General features: G+C 40.5%; 1 protein-coding gene across 7 annotated transcripts in view; it reads left to right on the top strand.

Moving 5' to 3' along the window:
• The first annotated feature begins 502 nt into the window (after positions 1 to 502).
• Positions 503 to 22493, top strand: part of spag9b (sperm associated antigen 9b) — a 37667-nt gene continuing 15676 nt past the window's right edge. For 5 of the 7 annotated variants that reach the window (XM_086016680.1, XM_086016677.1, XM_086016679.1 and 2 more), the window contains exons 1-5: positions 503 to 1118; positions 16098 to 16218; positions 17959 to 18029; positions 18292 to 18392; positions 21875 to 22022. In XM_086016680.1, coding sequence (XP_085872806.1) covers positions 819 to 1118; positions 16098 to 16218; positions 17959 to 18029; positions 18292 to 18392; positions 21875 to 22022 — 741 coding nt within the window. In that variant the 5' untranslated portion in view covers positions 503 to 818. Of the gene's footprint in view, positions 1119 to 16097; positions 16219 to 17958; positions 18030 to 18291; positions 18393 to 20135; positions 20691 to 21874; positions 22023 to 22493 lie in introns of those variants that run through there. The other 2 variants (XM_086016678.1, XM_086016681.1) reach the window with 2 other exon arrangements.

The raw sequence follows: 22493 nt of genomic DNA, 5'->3' as shown, positions 1-22493 counted from the left end.
AGGCACAAATCATTCAGAAATGTTTCCACAATGACTGAGAATTAGTTATAATTCTGACTCCATCCTCCCAGCCCGCTTTAGAATGACGTCACGGCGAAGGACCTTCCCCAACACATGAAATGTTCATCGTCCTCGGGAATTCCAACTTTTCACCTTTTTACTCAACGAACTCGAGAAAAGCAATCTATATCTGTACTTAAGAGTTTTCTGTGCACCTAATTCACATTTTCTAAAGAGATAATACAAAAGATAGTTTTTATCATTTCTAATGTAATCCTATTTAGATGAAATCACATACGTGCGCATTCAGTGTTTCACTTACAATGTAGTTTGAAAATAAAGGATCAATAATTAAATCAGAGTAGTCAAACGGGCTTTTACGCCCGCATTTTTAATTTTTAAAATCGTAATCAAACATGATGTACTGTCTTTTCATGCTTACGGCTTGGCAGAGTTGACTACGTTCTTGTCTTTCCGATTGCTCCTCAATGCAGCAGCAGGAGCTCATCTGTTGGACAGTGAAACTAATCAGGAGCCAAGTAAAGTCTTTTCAGGACTGCTAACAACAACAAGGCTAGCAAAGCTCTTCAAGTCAACTGTGCAGAGAAGCTCGGAGAAGCCACCAAGCGTTACCATCGCCAAGGACGGACTGTTTCTCCTATGTTACAGCGCAGAACACTTGAGCTATGCTTTAGAAACAAACTCTAGTGCTTCGAGAGGAACAAGCCAAGCGAACAGGCTCCGGACGTCAATCCGAAGCTCGCGGCTAGCTCGCTCACATTAGCCGGGGGAAGAAGTGTGCGAGTGACGGCAAGAAAATGGAGTTGGACGACGTCGTCCTCTATCAGGACGACTCCTGCAACTCGAGTATGATGTCCGAGCGGGTCTCCGGTTTGGCCAGTTCCATATACCGGGAGTTCGAGCGGCTCATCGCGAAGTACGACGAGGACGTGGTGAAGGAGCTGATGCCGCTCGTCGTCGCCGTGCTGGAGAACTTGGACTCGGTGTTCGCTGTCAACCAGGAGCACGAAGTGGAGCTCGAGCTGCTGAAGGAGGACAACGAGCAACTTGTCACCCAGTACGAACGAGAGAAGTCGCTGAGAAAGCACATTGAAGAGGTGCGTTTACATCACTCACACTGATTTGCCACCACAATTTCCATAAAGTGCCACTGGGCTCGAGCATATGATCAGATATTCCAACTGGGTCAAAATAAAAATTTGTTATGCACTTCACTCTAAACTAAGTCTGCTTTAGCAATAATTTATGGGAAATAATTCACAACGCTACCAGAACTCGACAGTCGCACAAAGTATCAAGGATTGAACTCTACGGGCAGCTTTTGCAACTTGTTTTACCTGCGCACCAACCAGAGTTTCGGATTTTTCAATTTAGTTTTGCCATTTGCTTTTTTTAACCCCCAAAAAATCCAGTTAGTTTCTATTTGTTTTTTTTAGAGCCTTAGAATGTTTCACAAAGTATTTGTTTTTCTTTTTACGAAAAATGCTTCATTTTAGTTAAGTAATAAATTAGTTTTAATTAGGGCTGCACACTATATTGAAAAAATATCTATCGCTATAATGGCCTATGCAATATGCACATCACAAAGACATGCAGCAATTTTTGTATGGAATTGTATGCTTTCATCTGAATTGAGAATTTCAGATGCAAACTTAAATGCACATCGCCAGCCAATAGTTATACATTATCTAGGACCCTTTGATTAATTTGATAAGAACACATTGATCTTGCTTATTTTGACACATGAAAAAATGTTCTTTCATGAGACAATAAAAGTGGCATTTCTTTAGGTACATGTTATTGCAATATCTATATCACTATAGTCAACATCGATATCGCATATCGCATGTTTTTCCAATATTGTGCAGCCTTAGTTTTAATATCATTATTTTTTTAAATATATGGAGTATTTGTCTAGTGCAAGAAAAAAAGTGTGTGCTAAAATATCTCACTAATTGCAAAAACACTCTATTCAGGACAACAATGCAATATTCAGTGTTGACAGTCTGTAATATTGTTATTCTTCTTTTGATTTATCAAATAGTATTTTAAGATTTTTTTAACAGATCCTTACTATCATCCCAAAGGAGGACACTCTATATACATAATTATTTTTATGTGCACAAATCTTTATAATTAAGTTAGTTCTTTATTTTTGATATATCTACTTCTTTCCAAATAGACATACCGCTACAAATGGAGTTCCAAAGTTTAATGAATCAGATACTGATGGCAGAGCATTCTGTTTTTGTTTTTTTTTCCATCAAAAAATGCGTCCGCCATGCTCCGAAAAATAATTGTCGTCGATTTAGTAAAAACCCTGCCACAGTTTGGCTTGAGCCACAGGTGCTTATAATAACATGAACTTATTTACCTGCCGTTAAATATGATCAATTTACCATTTATTTTTCAATATATAACAAAACATAGAAAACAAAACAACATCGTGAATTTAAAACAAATGAGGTAAAGAGTATGGAGCAACAATATTTTCCAATGAAAAAAGTATAAATCATATAAACAAATCTCACAAATACAGCGCGAAGCCAAGTTCTTTGCATTGAACAACACAAGGAACAAAGATAACATTAATCCAATAATTTATCTTCGGTCCTCGTATTACTGTGTAACTTTGTTCCTTAGTGTTATCTTCGTTCCATTGTTCATTTGTTTATTTAAAGAACAAAAGGCCTGCCCTACGCCGCCATGGATAGCTGAGAAGGAGGTGCCGATGGCATTCTCCCTTTAGCCCCTCACCGATTGCGGGGACCCGGAAACATCGCCCGGCACCGCTGTGTTCAAGTGCGGCGTGGAAAATCGCCAACTCTTCCACTCCCGCACCGACACAACTTAGAAAGGCGTGCTTCGGAACCGAAAAATGGCACTATTTGATTTCATGTGAATGGGTACTTGGTCATACCAACCCCAAAAAGTACTGTACCGTCTTAGTATATGCTACTATTACTGCGAAGGGATGCAATTGATTTTGGGCCATACTGACGAGGCCTACTTTGTGTATTAACTGTTGATAGTGTTGGTAATTTGTATCAGTTTTTCAAATGAATGTTTGCCTGGAGGTAGTAAAGGAGTTTAAGCACTAAATGTATTTCTTTAAAAATAATTTGGCGCTTGAGTGCTCAGTGTTTGGTGTAACAAGTGACCCTCCGCACTGTAGTATTATCTACTCTGCTGGCTGCTGTTCTTTTGTGAGATCTTATAATTCCCTATACTCATGCAAATGTGTTGCAATGACATCTTATGCTTAAGAAATACAGCAAGGCTGTGCAGGTGTTGTGCAGAAGCCATGGCAGCCAAAGGCAGAGAACTTGTTGACCTACTGTGCTTTCTTTGTGTTTTGTTTCGCAGCCTATCAGCGCTTGATACTTGAGCATTCGCCCAAACTGCCTTTTGTCATGTATATGAAGTCACCTATTAAGTTAAATGTGAAGGTTTCGGGGCTCACGATGCAACGTTAAGTTGCACACACTTGCGTTACTTGCAGCTCTCACACAATTCTAAGAAGGCATTAGCCACAAATCGAATGATTTTATTTACCATTAAGAAAGAGTGAGATCAAGGATACGAGCCGCCACAGTCGGTGTCATGAGTGGAGTGGTTGGGCGTAGACTTTAGATTAAGATTGAGAGATCTGATTTGCTATTTGCTAGTCAGACACAAAGTGGTATGATGAGTTCTGGTTGGTCTTCACGTGTATAAATAGAATCTTCCAAAACAGGTTTGTGGAACTCTTTAAATTCAATATTCAGAATTATCCAATTTAGTACTTTTCTGGACATTTGTGGCAAAGCAGCTTGGACTCAAGAGGCCCTCTTACACCCATGATTTGCTGAGGTTTTTTTTGTTATTTTCTTTTTAAAGGGAATCTTTTTTGTGTCACTGAAGCCTGAGTAGTAGTCTCAAGGGTCCTTCAAACTGGTCATGCCATAGATGGTTTCACAACTAACCATCCATCTTATGTTCTCATGTCTTTCTTGAACATATTCAAAACAAACCAACACATGAGTTTATATAGTAAAAGTAAAAACTACTGAATAAAAGCCGGCCGAACGTTTCGGGATCGTATCGGATCCCACTCCAAAATCTGAGTACAGATTTGATTTCTATACCATATTTTAGCCACCGGCAGCCATCTTGTGTGGCCAATCGCTAAACCCGCCCCGCCTAACTTGAACACATTAATTTCTCCGCGGCGTTTTCATTTTATTTTCTGTCTCTTCGGCAAAAATGCCACCGTGTATGGCATACGGTTGTACAAATAAGAATGGGAGAAGTGCTACAAGCACATTTCAGAACCAAACGCAAAACCGTGCGCCCAAAATCAAAAACCGAACCAAACTGTGGATTTTGTGAATTGTTCCTCCCCTATTTTCTGCCCTTCATTATAACTCTTTCGTTCTTCTTTATGCACTGCGTGGTACTCTTGTTCACACCATAATTATGGGAGACTATGGTGCAGCCTTTTCCTTTCTTATATTATTACAGTATTGCAAATGTTTTAGCGAATAGATGATGGGTACCACAGAAAAGGAATAGGTGAATCCACAAATGGCAAACCGCAAATAGGCGGTGGTTCACTGTCATTTTAAGGGCTAATGCCACGTTTTCCTTGAACTGTCTTGTCTGAGTGGACATGGACTCCATTTATGGGTTTCTGAAGGGATGCACTTTTTTTTAATTTTTATTTTTTTAATAATTGTTTATGTGCAACATGTAACAGACACACAGCTACTCTTCAGTTAGCCACTGGACGCTTGCTCCCTCCGTCCTTAACTCACTGTGAAGCACGTTAGTCTAAATAAGGTAATAACGATAATTAAAACTGAATGGTCGCATGGCTAATTGTCAAACGTCTGACACCGTTTGTTGGAGAACTGTGAGGAATTGCGCCCTAAACCGGGGTTTTCCATAAGATCATTAATGTGGAGGACTGGTGGCCCAAGGGCCATTCCTACACTGTTTTTTAGAAGAGACGTCTCTCTCTTCACCTTAGCGCTGTTTGCTCAAATATCTGTGGTTGCACAAGTATGAATACCATTCACAATCTTGAGCACTTAGAATGCTATAACAACGCTGTTATATGAACTCCTCACATTTACTGTATGCATACACTCCTCTTAATCCTCTTTGGGCCTCATGTTTGGGCATCCCACACACAAACCTCATCAAGTATTTCTAACAACCCTGATCCACTGCTGGCAGGGGTTATTACACTTAATCTGGTTTAGTATTTTTCCAAACCCTTTGTATTTAATCCCAGGAAAACCGTCTTGCTTTTTCGTGAGGGGGAAAAAAAAGATTGCAGTTAGACATTGAAAAGATTGCGCCTTTGATGCCTTTTTGCATATGTGTTTCCGACAAATCCTCGTATTTTCCTATTTGTTGGAAGTAGACTGCCGCATGGATGTTGAATGACAAGTGCAACAGGTCACAAAGGAGTGTTTGGTTTATTTGTCTTGTCAAAACATGTTCCGAAAGCTTGAAGGTCAACCTTGGCCCCCAGAATATCGGGTAAGATTGACAGGCCCGCGTCACCTTTGGTTCTTCTGGCGTCAGTGTGAAATATCTCATGCCTGGGAAAGTTGCTCTCGCCATAGTCTAACTTTAGTTGCTATGTTATGAAAAGGTGTGCCGATCAGATGACGTAATTTTCAGATGGTCGGATATTGGAGGGAAAAAGATCACAGGCACACATCCCAATTCTTAAATGTTGTGCCTTCTTGGACTGAGCAAGTTTAATTTGTCCATAATTGACTTGCATTTAGCATAATTTTCAAAACAAATTTTAATGATGGAAATGTGATGACATCAGCCACTTCGAGGCTAGTTAAACACCTTCAGACGAGCTGCCGCCACAAGAACAAATCAAAGGGAGCAAATGGTCCAATGCAGTTACTAATCTTCTTATTTAAGGGTTGCAAGTGACATTCTAGCATAATAATTAGTATTATTTTCATCAAACATTTGCATTATTCAAGCCAAATCCCACTTGTCGCTGCTCCTAGCCCAGAAGACTAACACTAGCTAGAAGTTTATCTCAATAGCGGAGGAAAAGGCAAGGCAGGAAATCCTTCAAAAAAACAAGGACTTCCTTTACTTCTTTTGTCCAGTCAGGGGTGTCTGATGACCTGCAAGAGCCTGACCGTCTACTAGAACTAGTGCAGAGTGCAGTACCAAGGATCATATTTAGCACGATATGCAGTTCAGGTTTCTAATATACTACTTAAACCACACACAAATCATTGTTTTGGTGCAGTTCAACACATGCCTTGTATTGTAGGTGATAGACTGTCGACAGCGTTGACGGGTTGGGGGGTTACAGATTGTGGTGTTGGATATATTTAGACTCATTATTATTCTACCACTTCCACCTGTTTGATTTGTGGTTATGTCTGACGCTTTATGGAAACTTTTGGAAGCTCTGTGAAACTTAAGAAAAACTAGCCACAGTCTCATTTTGTTACGTTTTGGCGAGATGCAGGGGATGCACGGAGTTAATATATATAAGTCCGTCAGGGGATGTCACTCCATGGCCAGACTTGCTGTCCTGTCGCCTATTGCCAGCGATGGTGTGAGTTGGTCGCCATTCAAACAACAGAGAGACAGGGGTTGCTCTGCAGAAATGGCTGTATTTATGGCACTCGTTCCCTACGCTCATTATTAGGGCTGCACGATATTGGAAAAAAGTGATTTGCGTTATGGATGTTGACTAGAGATGGGCGATATGTATCGTTATCGATATCATCGTCAATCTTGCCTACACGATGTGTAATTTTACATTGAGTATTAATACTGCCTCGAAGCGAGTCAGCCGACGGCCGCAAAGTTGGAGGAAATGCTGAAAAATCAGTGTGCATTGACGGCAGAGGAGGAGGAAGTGATAATCATTCGCCGAATCAGCGGGCAGGACCAGGTCACGTGACTCTGTTTCCTTCTCATTTCATGGAGGAGTGTCTAGCGGTTATTTATAGCGAGGCGCGAGGCCACATTGTCCGTAGTGTGTAAATGGTTTGGGGTTGACAAGACTGACGTCGGTGGGAATAACATTGTTAGATGTGCCAAAACGGTCACCGGGAAGAGCAATTCTGTTGCACCACGAGCCGTATGGATTACGAGGAAAACTTGGCGACCGCGCAAGCACGCTAAACAAAAGGTTAAACACACACACACACAGAAAACAGTCGCCGAGTTGAACCAACAAATATAAACGCACGCACCCACTCACGCACACACACGCTCAGTACTTTAGCGAGCAAGGCAAACGTGACATCCTGGATGATCGGTTAACATTCAGTTTACACGCATTTAGTCCGCATCATTCATAACTAGCCTGTATTCCCGAGACATGTTGCACAAACTACGACAGTTTATTAGTGTGACGCCAGCATACAGCCAAACATGAATAAAGTCACATGTCTACATATCACAGTGATGAATGAGTGGGAAAATGCACTTTTCTGTAAATTGCAGTTTTGTTATTCAACTTTATTCTGAATACGGTGGCCAATGTATGAGAAATGGGTGTTGTCAAGACGATGTCTTTTTTTTCCTCTCGCTGGGTGACACTTCGTCACACGTCACATATCAAATACATTTTTTTCTCATTCTGATTGCTGTAGTTAACACCTTTTTCTAATTATGATTGCTCTCGTAGTTGGCAGCGGTACACCAGTACTTACTGCAGCTCAAAATGTCACATCATTATGGAATAACAGCAGAGACATTTAAATGACATAAATAGTCCCAAAAATCAATGTAGGTCTATACATATTTTTTTGTTTTTTATTTTTAAATATTGTCATAAAATATCATTATGTTTAGCAGAAGCTGTATTTAGCAATTTAAAAGAGATGTTGTTCACAAATGCTCTCCATCCACAATTGGTCTGTGAAGCAAGTGCAGATTTAAAATATTTTTTTGTAGAATATCGTCAAATTATCGTTATCGTGTTTTTTTATTTTTAATATTAAGATTTTTTTTTTTTGCCCATATCGCCCACCCCTAATGTTGACCATAACGATTGTCGATATTATTGCGATAATTAACATGTAACCAAAAGAAATTACATTTTTCTTAACAAATGGAACTTTTTTTTTTTTTTTTCATGCAGCAAAATAAGCAAGCTGAACATGTTCTTAGCTAATTAATTGAATTTCTCCTAGATAATGTTCGACTACGGGGTGGCAATGTGCATTTAAATTTGCATCTAACTGGTCAAATTCAGATAAAATCATCCAATTCCATAAGAAAATGATTGCATGTATTTGCGATATGCCTATTGCATAGGCCGTTATCGTGAGATTTATATTTTTTCCATATATTGTGTAGCCCTAGTCATGAAGTTGGGAGGATGTTAATCATGTCATATATGTGTGTTTCTGTTACAAGTAGGTGAATTATGACACATCTAACTGTCACATTTGTTTGATTTAAGTTGTACTGTTTTTATATATATTTTTAACCCTTGTATTGTGTTGGGTTCAGATTGACCCCAGAATTGTCTTGAAAAACGGGTCGATTTCGACCCCAACACAATACAAGAGTCAAGCCGTGACTGTAGGCTGTGTCGAAAATAGCGACGTCCAGGTTTATTCCTACTAAGCGTTTATATAAACCTTATAGGAAATCATACTTACAGAAATGTCATCTTTACTCATTCAGTGCCAGACATTTTTAGACCCTCTTTTACCCTAACTTAAAAAAAAAAAAATGAAAATAATAGAAATACGTTCCTGGGGTTGAATGGCTGGACTGTGAACAGACATACAAAAACGTTTTTGGCACTGAATGAGTTTTAATGTGCATTGTCATGAATACGGTTCACTTAGAAAAACATTCTGGCAGCCCTGCATGCCATTTATTTCCTGATAGTGAAATGGCCACAAAAGGGCACCTTGGTATCACCGCCGTCAAGAGGACCCGATACCTTGAAATAAGGCCAGTACGAGCCCAATACCGATACCTGGTATCGGTACTCGCCCATCCCTACTTTTTACATACAGTTGTCTTCAGAATAACTGCTTTGTGTTTTAAAATTGACTAAAGCGCTTTTGTTCCCATACACGGAATTGCGTTGGGAGCACTGCACATTCTCGGCAAGACAAATGTCAAATTTTACAGAAAGTGAAAAATTATTCTGCACACTCCACTATAATGAGATACATTTTTCATGACTCGGTCACACTGTGATTTTGTGCAGATTAGCTTCTGTTTGCAGTTCAGTTTGTGGTCTTGTGATATGACTGAATACGCACTGCGGTGACAAATATGCTTGGATATTTTCACAGTATAAATCGTAATTGCACAGCTTGAAATGTATTTCACAGTGTGGCTCATGAACTTATGGTTCACTTGTGATCCAGTGAATCAACCTATCAAAAGAATGTGATATGGTAAAGCATATCGTCACTGTCCTGTTTTTTTGATTTTCACATTAATGCGATGTCTGGAACGAGGAAACACCATTCATGTAAAAATAAGAAAATGGAAAAAAAATGGAGTGTTTTTCACATGACAGCGACGGTATGAAAGAGAGGATCTTGTAACGTTACAAATACTGTAAAAGATGTGCTTCAAGTTACAAAAATTAAATTGACGGCACAATTCTACTCTGGACGCAATATAATATGATACGCAATATTACAGTTGTAGTTCTACTGTATTGCGGTATGTACGTACTGTCAACATACTGTTGTAATTTTAACTTTGTAAACCATAGTACAACACATTTTAATATATTTTTTAATTGAAGGCCATAAGTCAAATGAGCCGGATGTGACATTCTTATGTAACTTTTGGGGGTTGTTGCAAAAAATAAAAAATAAAATAATCACGACTGTCATGAGTTAGTCATCTTTTGAAAATGCTTATTTTGGCCATCCTACCAGGAGGCACTTTCTCTGTACTCACAGGACTGAACTTTTTCTGCCAGGATGTGTGCCTTGTTGTGGTCTTCCCAGAAGACCCCAGCAGCAAGCAGGACATTTGCAGAAAGACAGCAAGTTCATTTCAGCCTCTCAATTGAGTGCCGATACAGTGGCGCCCTGTGTGTTTGGTTGCATTCATGCACTTGCGCTCGAGCCACATGTGTTAGTGTATTGGAACTCGGGGACAAAAGGAGCATTATGCATGCAATGTTGGAGGATGAGTGCATGACAGTCAACGGGAAAGCCCATTATCTGGAGAGTTGTCTTATGCGCAATCATACTTTCTTTGTCATATGATGAGCTGCAGGGTGAGCGTAATATTCTGAATTCCGCCTTATAGTTCGAAACACCTAATTGTTGGTAATATGTTCAAATGATTTTAAAGGTGCTGCTTCTGTATGTTTTTTTTCATGATTTTTTTTTTTTTTTTTTTTTAAATAGAGCGGGTGCTGCTTATATAAAGGTGCGCCTTATAGTCCGGAAAATAGTGTACTTTTCTAAGCACAAGCAGCTATCATTTATTTCAAGTAAAATTTGAAATGTCTCTATTCTTTGCTACATATCTTGTTGGGAGATGGAGCCCATCATAGCTGAGAGCAGAATGTTTGCAAGTCAATCGCAGGGCATTGAGTAGATATTGATCCCATCATTCCAAGACTGCAGCATGTTGGCTATGTGAAACGCTGCACTATTAGTACCTAGGGCCAAATCTGAAGTCATGGACAGAAAAGCAATGATGCGACAAAATTATGACACCATCTATAAAACAGTCATTCATTATATCGATATCACTATATTGGCAAAAAGTTTCCTATGGACTTCTATGTTTTATCTGAATTTGACCAATAAGAAGCAAACTTAAATCGCCATCCAATAATTGAACATTATCTAGGGGGATTTCAAATATTTAGCTAACAATAAATACATTGAGCTTGCTTTTTATTGCCACGTGGAAAAAAAAGTACTTCTTTCATTACATAATAAAAATATCATTTCTTTAGGTATGTGTTAAATATCGCAATATCGACATCGCTGTATTCGCCACCCATGTCACATGTTTTTCGAATATCGTAGAGCACTATACAGTGGTCCCTTGCTATAGCATGGTTCACCTTTCGCGGACTTGCTACATCACAAATTCTTTTGCAATGCTATTTTGCATGCTGTTTTTTAAACCGTTCGAACCCGTATTGTGTCCTAATTGCCTGCCTGTCTCATTTTCAGTGCAATTCAGCATGTTGTTTTTACAGCGTCATCGACCCTTTCATGTTCAAATCTAATCGAAGGTGGCATGTCCGTTTCTTCTCATCTTCTCGCCCAAGAGAGGAAAAAAAGGCAACGAAACTACCGGCTATAACTGTTTTTCTCTCAGAAAGGAGAGTAGAAAAAAACATTACAGTGGAGCATCATCGGGAAAAGTCAGAGGAAGCATTAGATACGGGCGAGTCACAATTGATAATATTTTATATTTCAGACCTCATATGTTGGTCATTAAAAATTTTTTTGTTAGTTCAAAAGTGTATCATCATTATTTGTATGAAAATATTTACATTTTTAGTTATTAAACAAATGTTTGGGATTTGAACTTCCTGTTGTGGTCATTCAGCTACGTGCGAGTCACAATTGAACATTTCTTAGGTTTCCGACTTAATGTTGTTCATTAAGTTTCCGATTTCTCTCTGTTATTTGTGGCTTTTAGAATTGACGGAACATGGAGAAGGCTTATAATTGAGAACAAAATATTGCAAATTTTGTTGAGCGCTGGCAGCCGCATTATTTTTTGTAGTCGGCCAGATCCCCAGAAGCGAGTTACATCTGAGTTGATCGCAATAAATAAGCAGCAGACTTCTGAAAGGAACACCTTTGGGGGATACTGTTGGCGAATATGATATTCTCACAAAAAGAGGCTGCTTGTGGAAGGGTACTCTGGTGATCCTCATCTGTTTGCAGATGACATCCTCGCCTGGGTCAGCGTATCATAATAAGGGAGCCTGCATCACAAGACTACATGTTTGCAAGCAACATGCGTGAACTGAATTCCCCAGTGTCTATCCAGTACAACTTCCGAGATTCGATACTTGTCCCGCTCGTCGAAAACTTGAAATGAATCGTTGTCTTAAAGGGAAATCAACCCAAACATTTTTTTCAAGAATATGTTCTATGTAGGCCCACTATTTGAACACGGCATTCTGATTAATATTGCATTTGTGGAATATTAGCTAAGCAACAAAATCCACCCATTTTTAGCCATCTCAGGAGGCTATCACAGATGACCTGAGGACTCAAATAACAACCACTCATGGCTCAGCTTCAGAAAACAGGTCAGCCGTCAACCGTAATGTCATTTTCAGTTGACAGAAGTGACAAAATGGCCTCCCCCAGAAATGGCTATAAACGGGTGGATTAACTCTTATTCCACGAACGCAATATTTATCACAATGCCTTGTTTCAACCAGTGGCTTTGCATAGAACATATTCTTGAAAAAAATATGTTTGGGTTGACTTTCCCTTTAAAGAGGAAGCCTTTGTCTGAAAATGACGTCACAGGTGCTCAGGTCCCAAGTAACGACCAATCACAGCAACTGTGACGTCATTTTCAGACAACAGAAATGAGAAAATGGCCACCCCCAGAGATGGCCAAAAAAGGGTCAATAAACTCTTATTCCACCAAGACAATATTAACCAGAATGCCAGGTTTAGACTAGTTAAGGCACATATTATTGCAAATTTGGGGGGTTGACTTCATCTTTAACGAACTAATCGTGGGAATGTTTCGTCCGTCAGATCCGATCGTCTGTTAGTTGAAGTAGTATTTTTCTCACTGTAAAAATGTGCATGCTGCCCACGACCACACTCTGAGTGGCACATTGACTAGTTAAAAAAAAAAAAAAAAAATTGAATGGAAAATTTGTGGGTAGGTGGTGTGGGTATGACATGCGGGTCCGATCATGAGATTGGAACTTGGGGTCGATCACGTGGTGGTCATCTGATCGAGGATCGGGGCAAAAAGATTGTTTTTCGCCATTTTCTGAAATGTTATAGGCCGCAAAGTAACCAAATAATCCCAAACTATACATACATTTTTCCAATGGAGCATTAATGGCTGAATTGTGTATTACACATCTCCTTCGCGGTGCTGTAGTAGTAAATTAGATCATGATCGGCCGATTTTCGTGAAAACGAGGTGATCGGAATAATCGATCAAAGCCTTTTATTGTCGATCAAAACATCCGATCACCCGCAGCTCATGCTTGGCTGCTGCGAGACGAAATGGCAAAAAATTGTTTAATACGCGACGACGTCCCTCCGTCCAAAAGCATCACTCGCGCCGCCCTGCACGCGACCGCGCCCGCTCGATTGACTCCAATTGAAACTCGCCGCCAGAAAGGCTCCCTAACGCAGCTGCGCCTCCGCTGCGAGCAGAGGGGAGGGACGCAACACAAGGCTGCGAAGCATGAGCTGCGGGTGATCGCATGTTTTGATCGTCAATAAAAGGCTTTGATCGAATATTCCGACCACCGCAGTTGGTGTGAACAGAGCATTGTCTGCTGAGTGTGTGAAGTTTGAGGCTTGTAATACTGTATCTGCCATGTACCTCGCGCGGGGAGCATGGCCAAAAGTTTCAACACAACCAACTTAATCCGACATTTGAAGAACAAGCAATTGGGAGACTTTGGTGAGTTTAAGAGGCTCACTCCATTGAATAAAGTCAAGGCGGACAGCGCAGTATAAGTGCTATTGTGCCACAGGGAGACGCATTGTAGGTCACTTGTGGGCAACAGACCCACTATATCATTTTATAATTCACAAAAAAATTAACAGTGACTTTTTTCTCGTTGACAAATGCACAAGATAGTTTGTCTATGCACAAGACAATAAAGTTCCTAAATCGTTTCAATTTAGAAACTCATTGAATAGTTTACTCGAGTGAAGCCTGCATGTGACTAGGGGTGGGCGATATGGGCAAAAAAAAACTCTCTATTTTTTTTTTTTTAAATCGATAACGATAATTTGACGATATTCACCAAAAAATTTTTAAATCTGCACTTGCTTCACAAACCAATTGTGGATAGACAGCGTTTGTGAACAACATCTCTTTTAAATTGCTAAATACAGCTTCTGCAAAATATAATGCTATTCTATGACAATATTTAACAATAAAGAACAAAAAATTATGTATAGACCTACATTGATTTTTGGGACTATTTATGTCATTTAAATGTCTCTGCTGTTATTCCATAATGATGTGACATTTTGAGCTGCAGTAAGTACTGGTGTACCACTGCCAACTACGAGAGCAATCAGAATGAGAAAAAGGTGTTAACTACAGCAATTAGAATGAGACAAAAATGTATTTGATGTGTGACGAAGTGTCAGGCAGCGAGAGAAAAGAAAAGACGTCGTCATGACAACACCCATTCTCATACATTGGCCACCATATTCAGAATAAAGTTAAATAGCAAAACTGCAATTTACGGAAAAGTGCATTTTCCCACTCATTCATCACTGTGATATGTAGACTTGTGACTGTATTCATGTTTGGCTGTATGCTGGTGTCACACTAATAAGCCGTCGTAGTTTGTGCAACAACATGCCTCAGGAATACAGGCTAGTAATGAATGATGTGGACTACAAGCGTGTAAACTGAATGTTAACCGATCATCCAGGATGTCACGTTTGCCTTGCTCAATTAAGTACTGAGCGTGTGTGTGCGTGAGTGCGTGCGTGCGTTTCTATTTGTTAGTTCAACTCAGCGACTGTTTTCTGAGTGTGTGTGTTTAACCTTTTGTTTAGCGTGCTTGCGCGGTCACCAAGTTTTCCTCGTAATCCGTATGGCTCGTGGTGCAGCAGAATTGCTCTTCCCGGTGACCGTTTTGGCACATCTAACAATGTTATTCCCACCGACGTCAGTCTTCTCAACCCCAAACCGTTTACAGACTACGGACGACATGGACTCGCGCAACGCTATGAATATCCGATGCCCGACACTCCTCCATGAAATGAGGAGGAAACAGCTATGCTGTAGTGCGGACAGAGTCACATGAGCCCCCCCAAAAAAAATAAACGTGCATGATGCCCCCGCGGGAGAGATGCTAACGGAAGAGGTTTATTTAAAGACAATTAGCTGGCTAACTTACTATTCAAACCCGCTGTGGACACGCTTCAAACGCGCCACTTACTCACATACTTACCCAGCTGCGTGTACTTACTTCCATTGCGAGCCCTGGGGTTGGTTTTGTCGTATTGTATAATTATTTGGGTCCAACAGACGACAAGTCTGCAAGCATTCAACAAGTTACTTATTTTCCACACTTCCCCTCCTTCACACTTCACCGGCCTTCAAAATAAAAGCATGCCAGCAAACCACTACACAGCAGTTTTGCTACGGCGTATTTCCGGAAGTAGGAAAGTGCATGATGTGCCATACTTGAGTGCAGCGGGCAGCTTGAATATACTCCCGGTCACAAGTTGTTTTGAAAGAAGCCTAGAAAGAAGCCTTTCACCGAGTAGGCTGAGAAGAAATTTGGCTGCGTCGCGAGCACGTCACACGCATGAGGGCCGATTAGTGGGCCGGACTAAAATCCACTTCCGGCCATGCTTAGTCCACCCCCAACCCCTCCGCCCCAATAATGGGCATCCGGCCGGGCCGGACTGTCCGACCGGTCCGGCCCAGGACGGACTGCCCAGCTCTGGTAATCAACATTGAAATAAATGAATGCATACAAAATTAAACAGAAATTTGTCATGACACTTGTAATTGTTATTTTAATGGTTTATTTAATTTTGGCTCTCTTGCTCCTCCATACATGTGAGCCTGCTTTAGTCTGTTGTATATCTGTGACAGTAGTTGTGCCGACAGGTTAGACTGGATGAAATTGAGCAAAGCAGGTCCTGCGCGGCCCATTTTCTCACTCCGAAGCACACACTTTCTCATACTGCGGTTACCCACCTATTTTTCACAGTAGTTGCGCAACATGACTACGAAAACCATAAGCGTGCCACTGCTTAATCGTTTATACAGAACTAAACTAACTGTAGCAGAAGTTCTCCCCGGGGTCCATCGGCTTAATAAATTCATAGAGCCTTTGTCGAGGTCACTGCTCTGATAATTGTTTTCTTGTTCATCTGCAGCGATACATTGCAAATGAAGACTCCTTGGATGGGGAGAGGAAGGATCTCCAGGGCCGAGTGGCGACTCTGGAGTCACACTCGCGTCAGCTGGAGCTCAAAACAAGAAATTATGCAGATCAAAGTAAGTGTATTGCATTGGGAGAGGTGTGATGGACACACAAGATCAAACGTTGACAGCGTTCACATCTCATATCACATCATATGTTGTCAATGTTTTTGTGTGATCAACACTGGAAAAAATTGTTTTTACAACCAGGACACTTCATGACTGTAACAGAACAATATTCTGGGTAAAAAAAAACCCCAAAACAAACAAAGCAACTGACAGAAATGAGAGACTGATTTAGGAACATACCTTAATTGATCATATCAATTAAAAATACAGGATAGGACAGGTTTCAGAGTTAAGTTTCAGAACATAACAAACAGTGAGATAATCTTCCCAGGCCATCAAGCAAAAGCCCTCATGATGCGTGCATGACTGCCTTGTTGACAGCGCGTGACCGCTTGTTTGTTCCGACAAGGCACCGTAACGGTTTTAGACGAAGGGAACCTTTGAGGAGTCGCAGTATCATTTTGCTCTGCGTATTGCAGCGTGGCACTTCTCCTTTTGCCGTTTGTGTCACATTTGGAGTTTCACTTGTCGTAGATTCTGTTCGCTGGCAGAATTGGGAGCAGTGTGTGCTAAATCAGCATGCTGTTGGGGCACAGTCCAATCAGTGCGTTTTAAGCAAAAGTATTTTTCTTAGTGGCTCTTATTTACTGTAACTTGGCAAATTAAGGTACTTGGCTCTCTATTTAGTTGGATTTTGTTGACAAGCTTGTTGGTCATCATGAAACCCTCCTTTCCCTTCAGCCGACATGTTTTAGCACCACCTTGTGTTACGTTCAATATCATTTTCTGTATACAAATCATTTTTAAAGGTTTTTTTTTCAGGGTTGGACCTGAGTCTGCAATTCTTTAAGCACAAAGTTCATCTTTCGGTCTTCAATTTACCGCACTGGATTTAGCTCAGTGACATTTAGCTAAGTGTTTGTGGAGTGCTCCTGTGCCTCTAAATAGAATGCAGTCGTTTTTTGGTTGTTTTTTTTTTAACTCAAAACACGTGTTGTGGTCTCGGCTTGATTGACTTGATGGACCATTCTGTATTTTGACATTGGTAAAAATTCTGGTTCATATCACAGTGTTTTGGAGGGCAGTTCTGAGGCACGCAAATCAAATGCAGAGAACGGCTTTCGGAACAGAGCTCAAGCAGGCTACGGGCAGCTGCTCAGTGTTTCCAATGCCGATTCAGCGACCTCGGCAGTTCTTCCAACCCCTATATGACTATTAAATAAGCGGCTAGCAACAAATCCAGTCATTTTTTGTGGCCTTAATGGAGACTTATAGAGACTTTGAGAGAAGGTGCTGTTGATTCCAAAACAAAGCCATCACTGGCGAATTTCACCATATAGACCCCTATAGATAACGATTTCACATTTGTTAGGTGGACAAGCACTCCAAGCACCCAACTATTTGTATTCAAACAATTAAAAAAAAAAAACATTTTCCAGCGTGTGTACTCTTTATGTAATTGATTGTTTTATTCTTTAAATTGGATTTGTTTACTATGAATTCCACATTTTCATAGAATTGCGTGACATCTTGCAGGTTTTGTAAGAGTTCTAATGAATGAGCTAGACAGGTACTGTATTTTGGAGAATAATGATGGAGGGCCCCCTTCTGGTCATGAGCTTTTAATGCAGCCGCCAACTCAACCACATTGTTTATTAACTTTCACACATATTTCCCTTCTTTTCACTAACTCTGTTGAGACATATGCACTTTGGTTTATAAAAGTTTTTTTTTTTTTTAATGCAGTCAACAGATTTGAGGAGAGAGAAGCGGAGCTCAAGAAGGAGTACAATGCTCTCCACCAGAGACACACGGAGGTATTCTATTTCATAAGATTAGCACTCAAGTGCGTCTTAATATACTTACAATTACAATCCGACAGCATTACTGTTTTAATTTGACATTGTATTCAAATTGGTTCTAATGTAAGCATTGCTTCTTGGAATAGTAGCAAGCAAACAAACTCAATACAAATAAATAGGTTAAAAAAAAAACAAGACAACATTTCAAGCATGTCACCTTTTAACAGATGATCATTTTGATGATGAAAACCATTTTTATTTGACCTTACCTTTGCAGATGATTCATAGCTACATGGAGCACTTGGAGCGAACTAAACACCAGCATACAGTAACAGCAGAGCCCTCAGATTCGGGCACAGGCACATCTGCTAGAATGCGGTAAGGCTTATCTCCACTCCTTGAGGTCAACTCATCATATTATCAATGTGCTCTTGACACAAGTAGCAAATGGCAGAAACAGATCATGCCTTCCTTATATCATAGGTAGATCATGTGGATTTAGTCTTGCGCACACAGAATTTTAGTGGCGCTCCAATCCGTCAGCTACTGATCATGATGGGCCGATTTCCGTGGTAAGGTACGTGATCGCCAATGATGTTCAAATCCTTTCATTGCCGATCACAAAAAAAAACGATCAACCACTGCCTGCGCTTTTCAGCCTGCAGACGGGTGATGATGACAATGTAATGACATTTGATAGCCGGTTGATGGATGTATGATGGATTGCGTCAGTCAGTAGTTCCGCTGTCTATAATCTGCTTTCATGGAATAATGGACCTTTTGGTTGACTGCGCATTTAGAGAGCAATTGAGTGGTCCACTGCAATTATTAAAGTGAAAATCTCTCTATAATTAGAGCTGACATTACATCAACATTACACTCACCTATATTTCCTAACCCCAAAACATTAGCTTGTATGTTATGAGTAACGCTTTCACAACATTTATGAAATGTAATGAAAAACTAAATTAAGAGTTGACTCAATTTGATTAATTAAAATTGATTCACTCTTGATTAAAGTAAATCTGTCCTTTAAGCCCTTGATGCAGATTTGCATAGACAGAAATTGATGTTTTCACCATGACATCAAACATACTTCCAGGTGGCACTTGATGGGGTTTTCTTTGATAGCACCAAACAAACCCTTCTATGTCATTTGTCCAAGGCTTAGCGATTAACAAACATACGTGTTTTTCACAGGACAATGACAATATGCTTAAAGATAGTTCAACAAAGTTAAAAGTTGGAGCTTGGATTTTTTTTTTTTTGAATATGACGTTAATAATTCCCCTTTGATTAAAAATGAAAGCTGCTCCAAATATCGGTTATTGGCCTCCTTGGCTACTAATAACCAAAGACAACAGGCCCACTAGTTGAAACACGGCATTCTGATTAATACAGTAGTGCGTTTGTGCAATATTATTTAAGCAACAAAATCCACCCGTTTTTAGCCATCTCGGCCATTTTGTCATTTCTGTCGACTGAAAATGACATCACAACTACCCAGGGCTCAGGGAACGACGGATCACAGCCTGTTTTCTAAAGCTGAGCCATGATTGGCCGTTACCTCAGCCCTGGGTAGTTGTGATGTCATTTTCAGTCGACAGAAGTGACAAAATGGCTGCCCCCGGAGATGGCTAAAAATGAGTGGATTAACTCTTATTCCGCAAACGCAATATTTATCAGAATGCCTCGTTTCAACTAGTGGGCCTGCATAGAATATCTTGAAAATATATGTTTGGGTTGACTCCCACTTTAAAGAGGCAAATCTCTGTGATCTCTGTACAACTGTTTATAACATCCCGTCGATTTACAACAGGCTCTGCTGTATTAGTTTCAATATTTTTCTTTCAAGGAAATGAAAAAATAAAAACCTTTCAGGTTGTACAATATGTGGTGGCGCAACCTCCAAATTTTTGTTGACGTTTCAGTTAAAATTGTTTCAGAAAAAAATAAAATAAAAATCCCCTCAATGACTCAGTCTCCCATGTGCATACAGTATAACCTAATTTTGATTCAAGTACACTACCAAAGTCTCTCACCCGCATTCAGAGGGAAAAAAAAGGATTACTTTGGGCTAGTGCAGCCAGGAAGCCGCAGGCTGCCTCAGCATCCGACACAAGCGATGAAGAGGAGGGGGCGAGAGAGAGCATTCTGTACTGCACAGTGCCTGCTGTGTCACATCTCGGCAAAGGACAGCAAGAGGGACACGGCAACAAAAAGAGATTCACCAGAGGAAGACAGTAGTGGAGTTAACCAGCCGCTCCCTTGCGCTCCATGGATGATTTTCTTCTCTCCGCTCAGTTGCTGCTCCTGAATTTCTGTTATTGTTACTGCTGCCTGCTCCCTTTCACCGTCTCCCTCACAGCTGAGCTCTGAGCTACCCAACAGCTAACAGTATTTGATTCTGGGTCCAACTAAGGTTAATTCTGCTCTGTGGTTCTCATAGCTGCGTTTCACAGCTTCGTCTCCCCCAAACATTTTGGCACCATTGCGACGTGGGGCCATGAGCCCCGGGCGTATGCTGCTTTTTGTTTTTGGCTTTGTTGGGGGAGCGGTGGTCATCAACTCTGCTATACTGGTGTCACTGTCAGTGCTGCTGCTGGTTCACTACTCTGTTGCTACTGGCGGCTTACCTGCCTTGCCATCGCTACCCTCCGTTCAGCGTCCCGGCAGGTACACTTGTGTGTTTAGTAATGGCTTGAGTGGAATATTGTGTCTTTCCTGATAGCAACCCACTCTACTGTTAACAGTTGAAGCCTGTTTGAATGCTAACCAGGCACAGTGTTGTTGCTGGAGTTGCAAACGTATAGTCACAGTTAAAGGGTGCACACAAAAAGCTTGAAGGAGAAAATGCATTCAGATTTGGTCTGCAAATCTTTACCAAATGTTTTAATCAGAGATGCAAGTAAACATTCCTAGATTGATTTTTTTGTTTGTTTGGGTGCTGATTCAAAATCTGCCCTTGCTTTTTTCTCTAGCACATCATGTTTTGAAAATAATAATTTAATCTATCACTTGTAATATGTAATATATTTAGGAAGATTTATGAATTAAGGGTTAGCTTCAGCTGCCGGTGGATTTTTTTGTGACACAATATCACAATATATGGGCAAATCTGTATTGCACAAGCTTCTATAGGCCAAACCTAAAAACAAAAAATGGAAATATCTCACAAACCTGATGTGCTAGAAAAAAGTAAAGACGTTTTTAAATCGACATCAAAAATAAGTTTTGGGACGGATAAGGCCATCTCTGATTGTAATCACTGATTTAACAGCCAACAAACATTCAGTTGTGAAGATTTATTGTTAAGGGTTTCAACAAGATTGCTGGAATACTTTCAGGAGGCTATTTTCTGCTCAGTGACAACTTACCAATGCAAATCAGTTATACCGGTAGTCCCCTTAAGTTTTTTTTGTGACAAACAAAAAGAGAACAAATACATAGCTAAAATTGGGGGGGAGGGGGGTGCGGGCGACAAACTGCTACGCTTGACTAACACAGAGTATTTTGGTATCGCTTAGGTTAAGATTCGTGCCCTGCAAGTGACCTCTTCCACACTCTGCGGCGCTGTTTCCATTGTATTTGGGACACTGCCGTTCCTCACTGGTGCTTTATCGGAGCTACCATTGTTCTCCTGTACAGTCTCCATCATACCTATTCACTGAAAGGCAGCACTGTGTTGATACAATATTGCGTGGGTGTTGCAATCATCTGTCCTTTTCTTTTCAAACCGCGAAAGGTTGCTGACATCCTTGCTGTTCCTAACAACTTGCAACTGTCACTTTTTTTTTTTTTTTTTTTTGCCCACATCTGAATTTGTGTTGTATTTCTCCCTCTTGCCATTGTGTCTCTAGGAAGGATCGTCCCATCTCCATGGGCATCTTTCAGGTCCCAGGGATTGATGGCACAAGCTCTGACCTCCACAGGGACCCCGCGGATGTCCAGACTGAACCTTGGAGATTCAATAACCTCAGCCATCCGAGGTCTAACACAAGTCTCAAGGTATGTAACGTGCACTTCTTATTCACAAGTTATGGCTGCCTTTTTTAAATGATGACTTCTAATTGAGTTAAATTCAAATGTGACGTTGTAGTCTTTCCCATGGGAGATGGCATCATTCCTTGGTTCAGTCGAGTGAGAGCTCTAAAAACAAGTCTTTACACTTTTGTTGTAGGAAAAGTATTTTGGGGTGTCTAGAATCTTGAACAGCTTGTATTGTAACTGGGTGGCCTGGAGCCCAGTAAGTGGAGGAAATGGTGCCATTCAGGGAGGGGGGGAAATGACAGAGAGTCTTCACATTGTTGCTGTTAGAAACCAGACTGCAAGCAAGACTGCATCATTAATATTAAAGGGCAAGTCAACCCAAACATATTTTTTCAAGAATATGTTCTATGAAGGCCCATTAGTTGAAACAAGGCATTCTGATAAATATTGTGTTTGTGGAATATAAGTTAAGCAGCAAAATCCACCCGT

Source organism: Filicampus tigris, chromosome 19, assembly GCF_054856515.1.
Source record: "Filicampus tigris isolate MCC_2025a chromosome 19, RoL_Ftig_1.0, whole genome shotgun sequence".
NCBI lineage: Eukaryota > Metazoa > Chordata > Actinopteri > Syngnathiformes > Syngnathidae > Filicampus > Filicampus tigris.
Note: the sequence above shows the minus strand (reverse complement) of the source record. Positions and strands in the feature narration are given on the sequence as shown.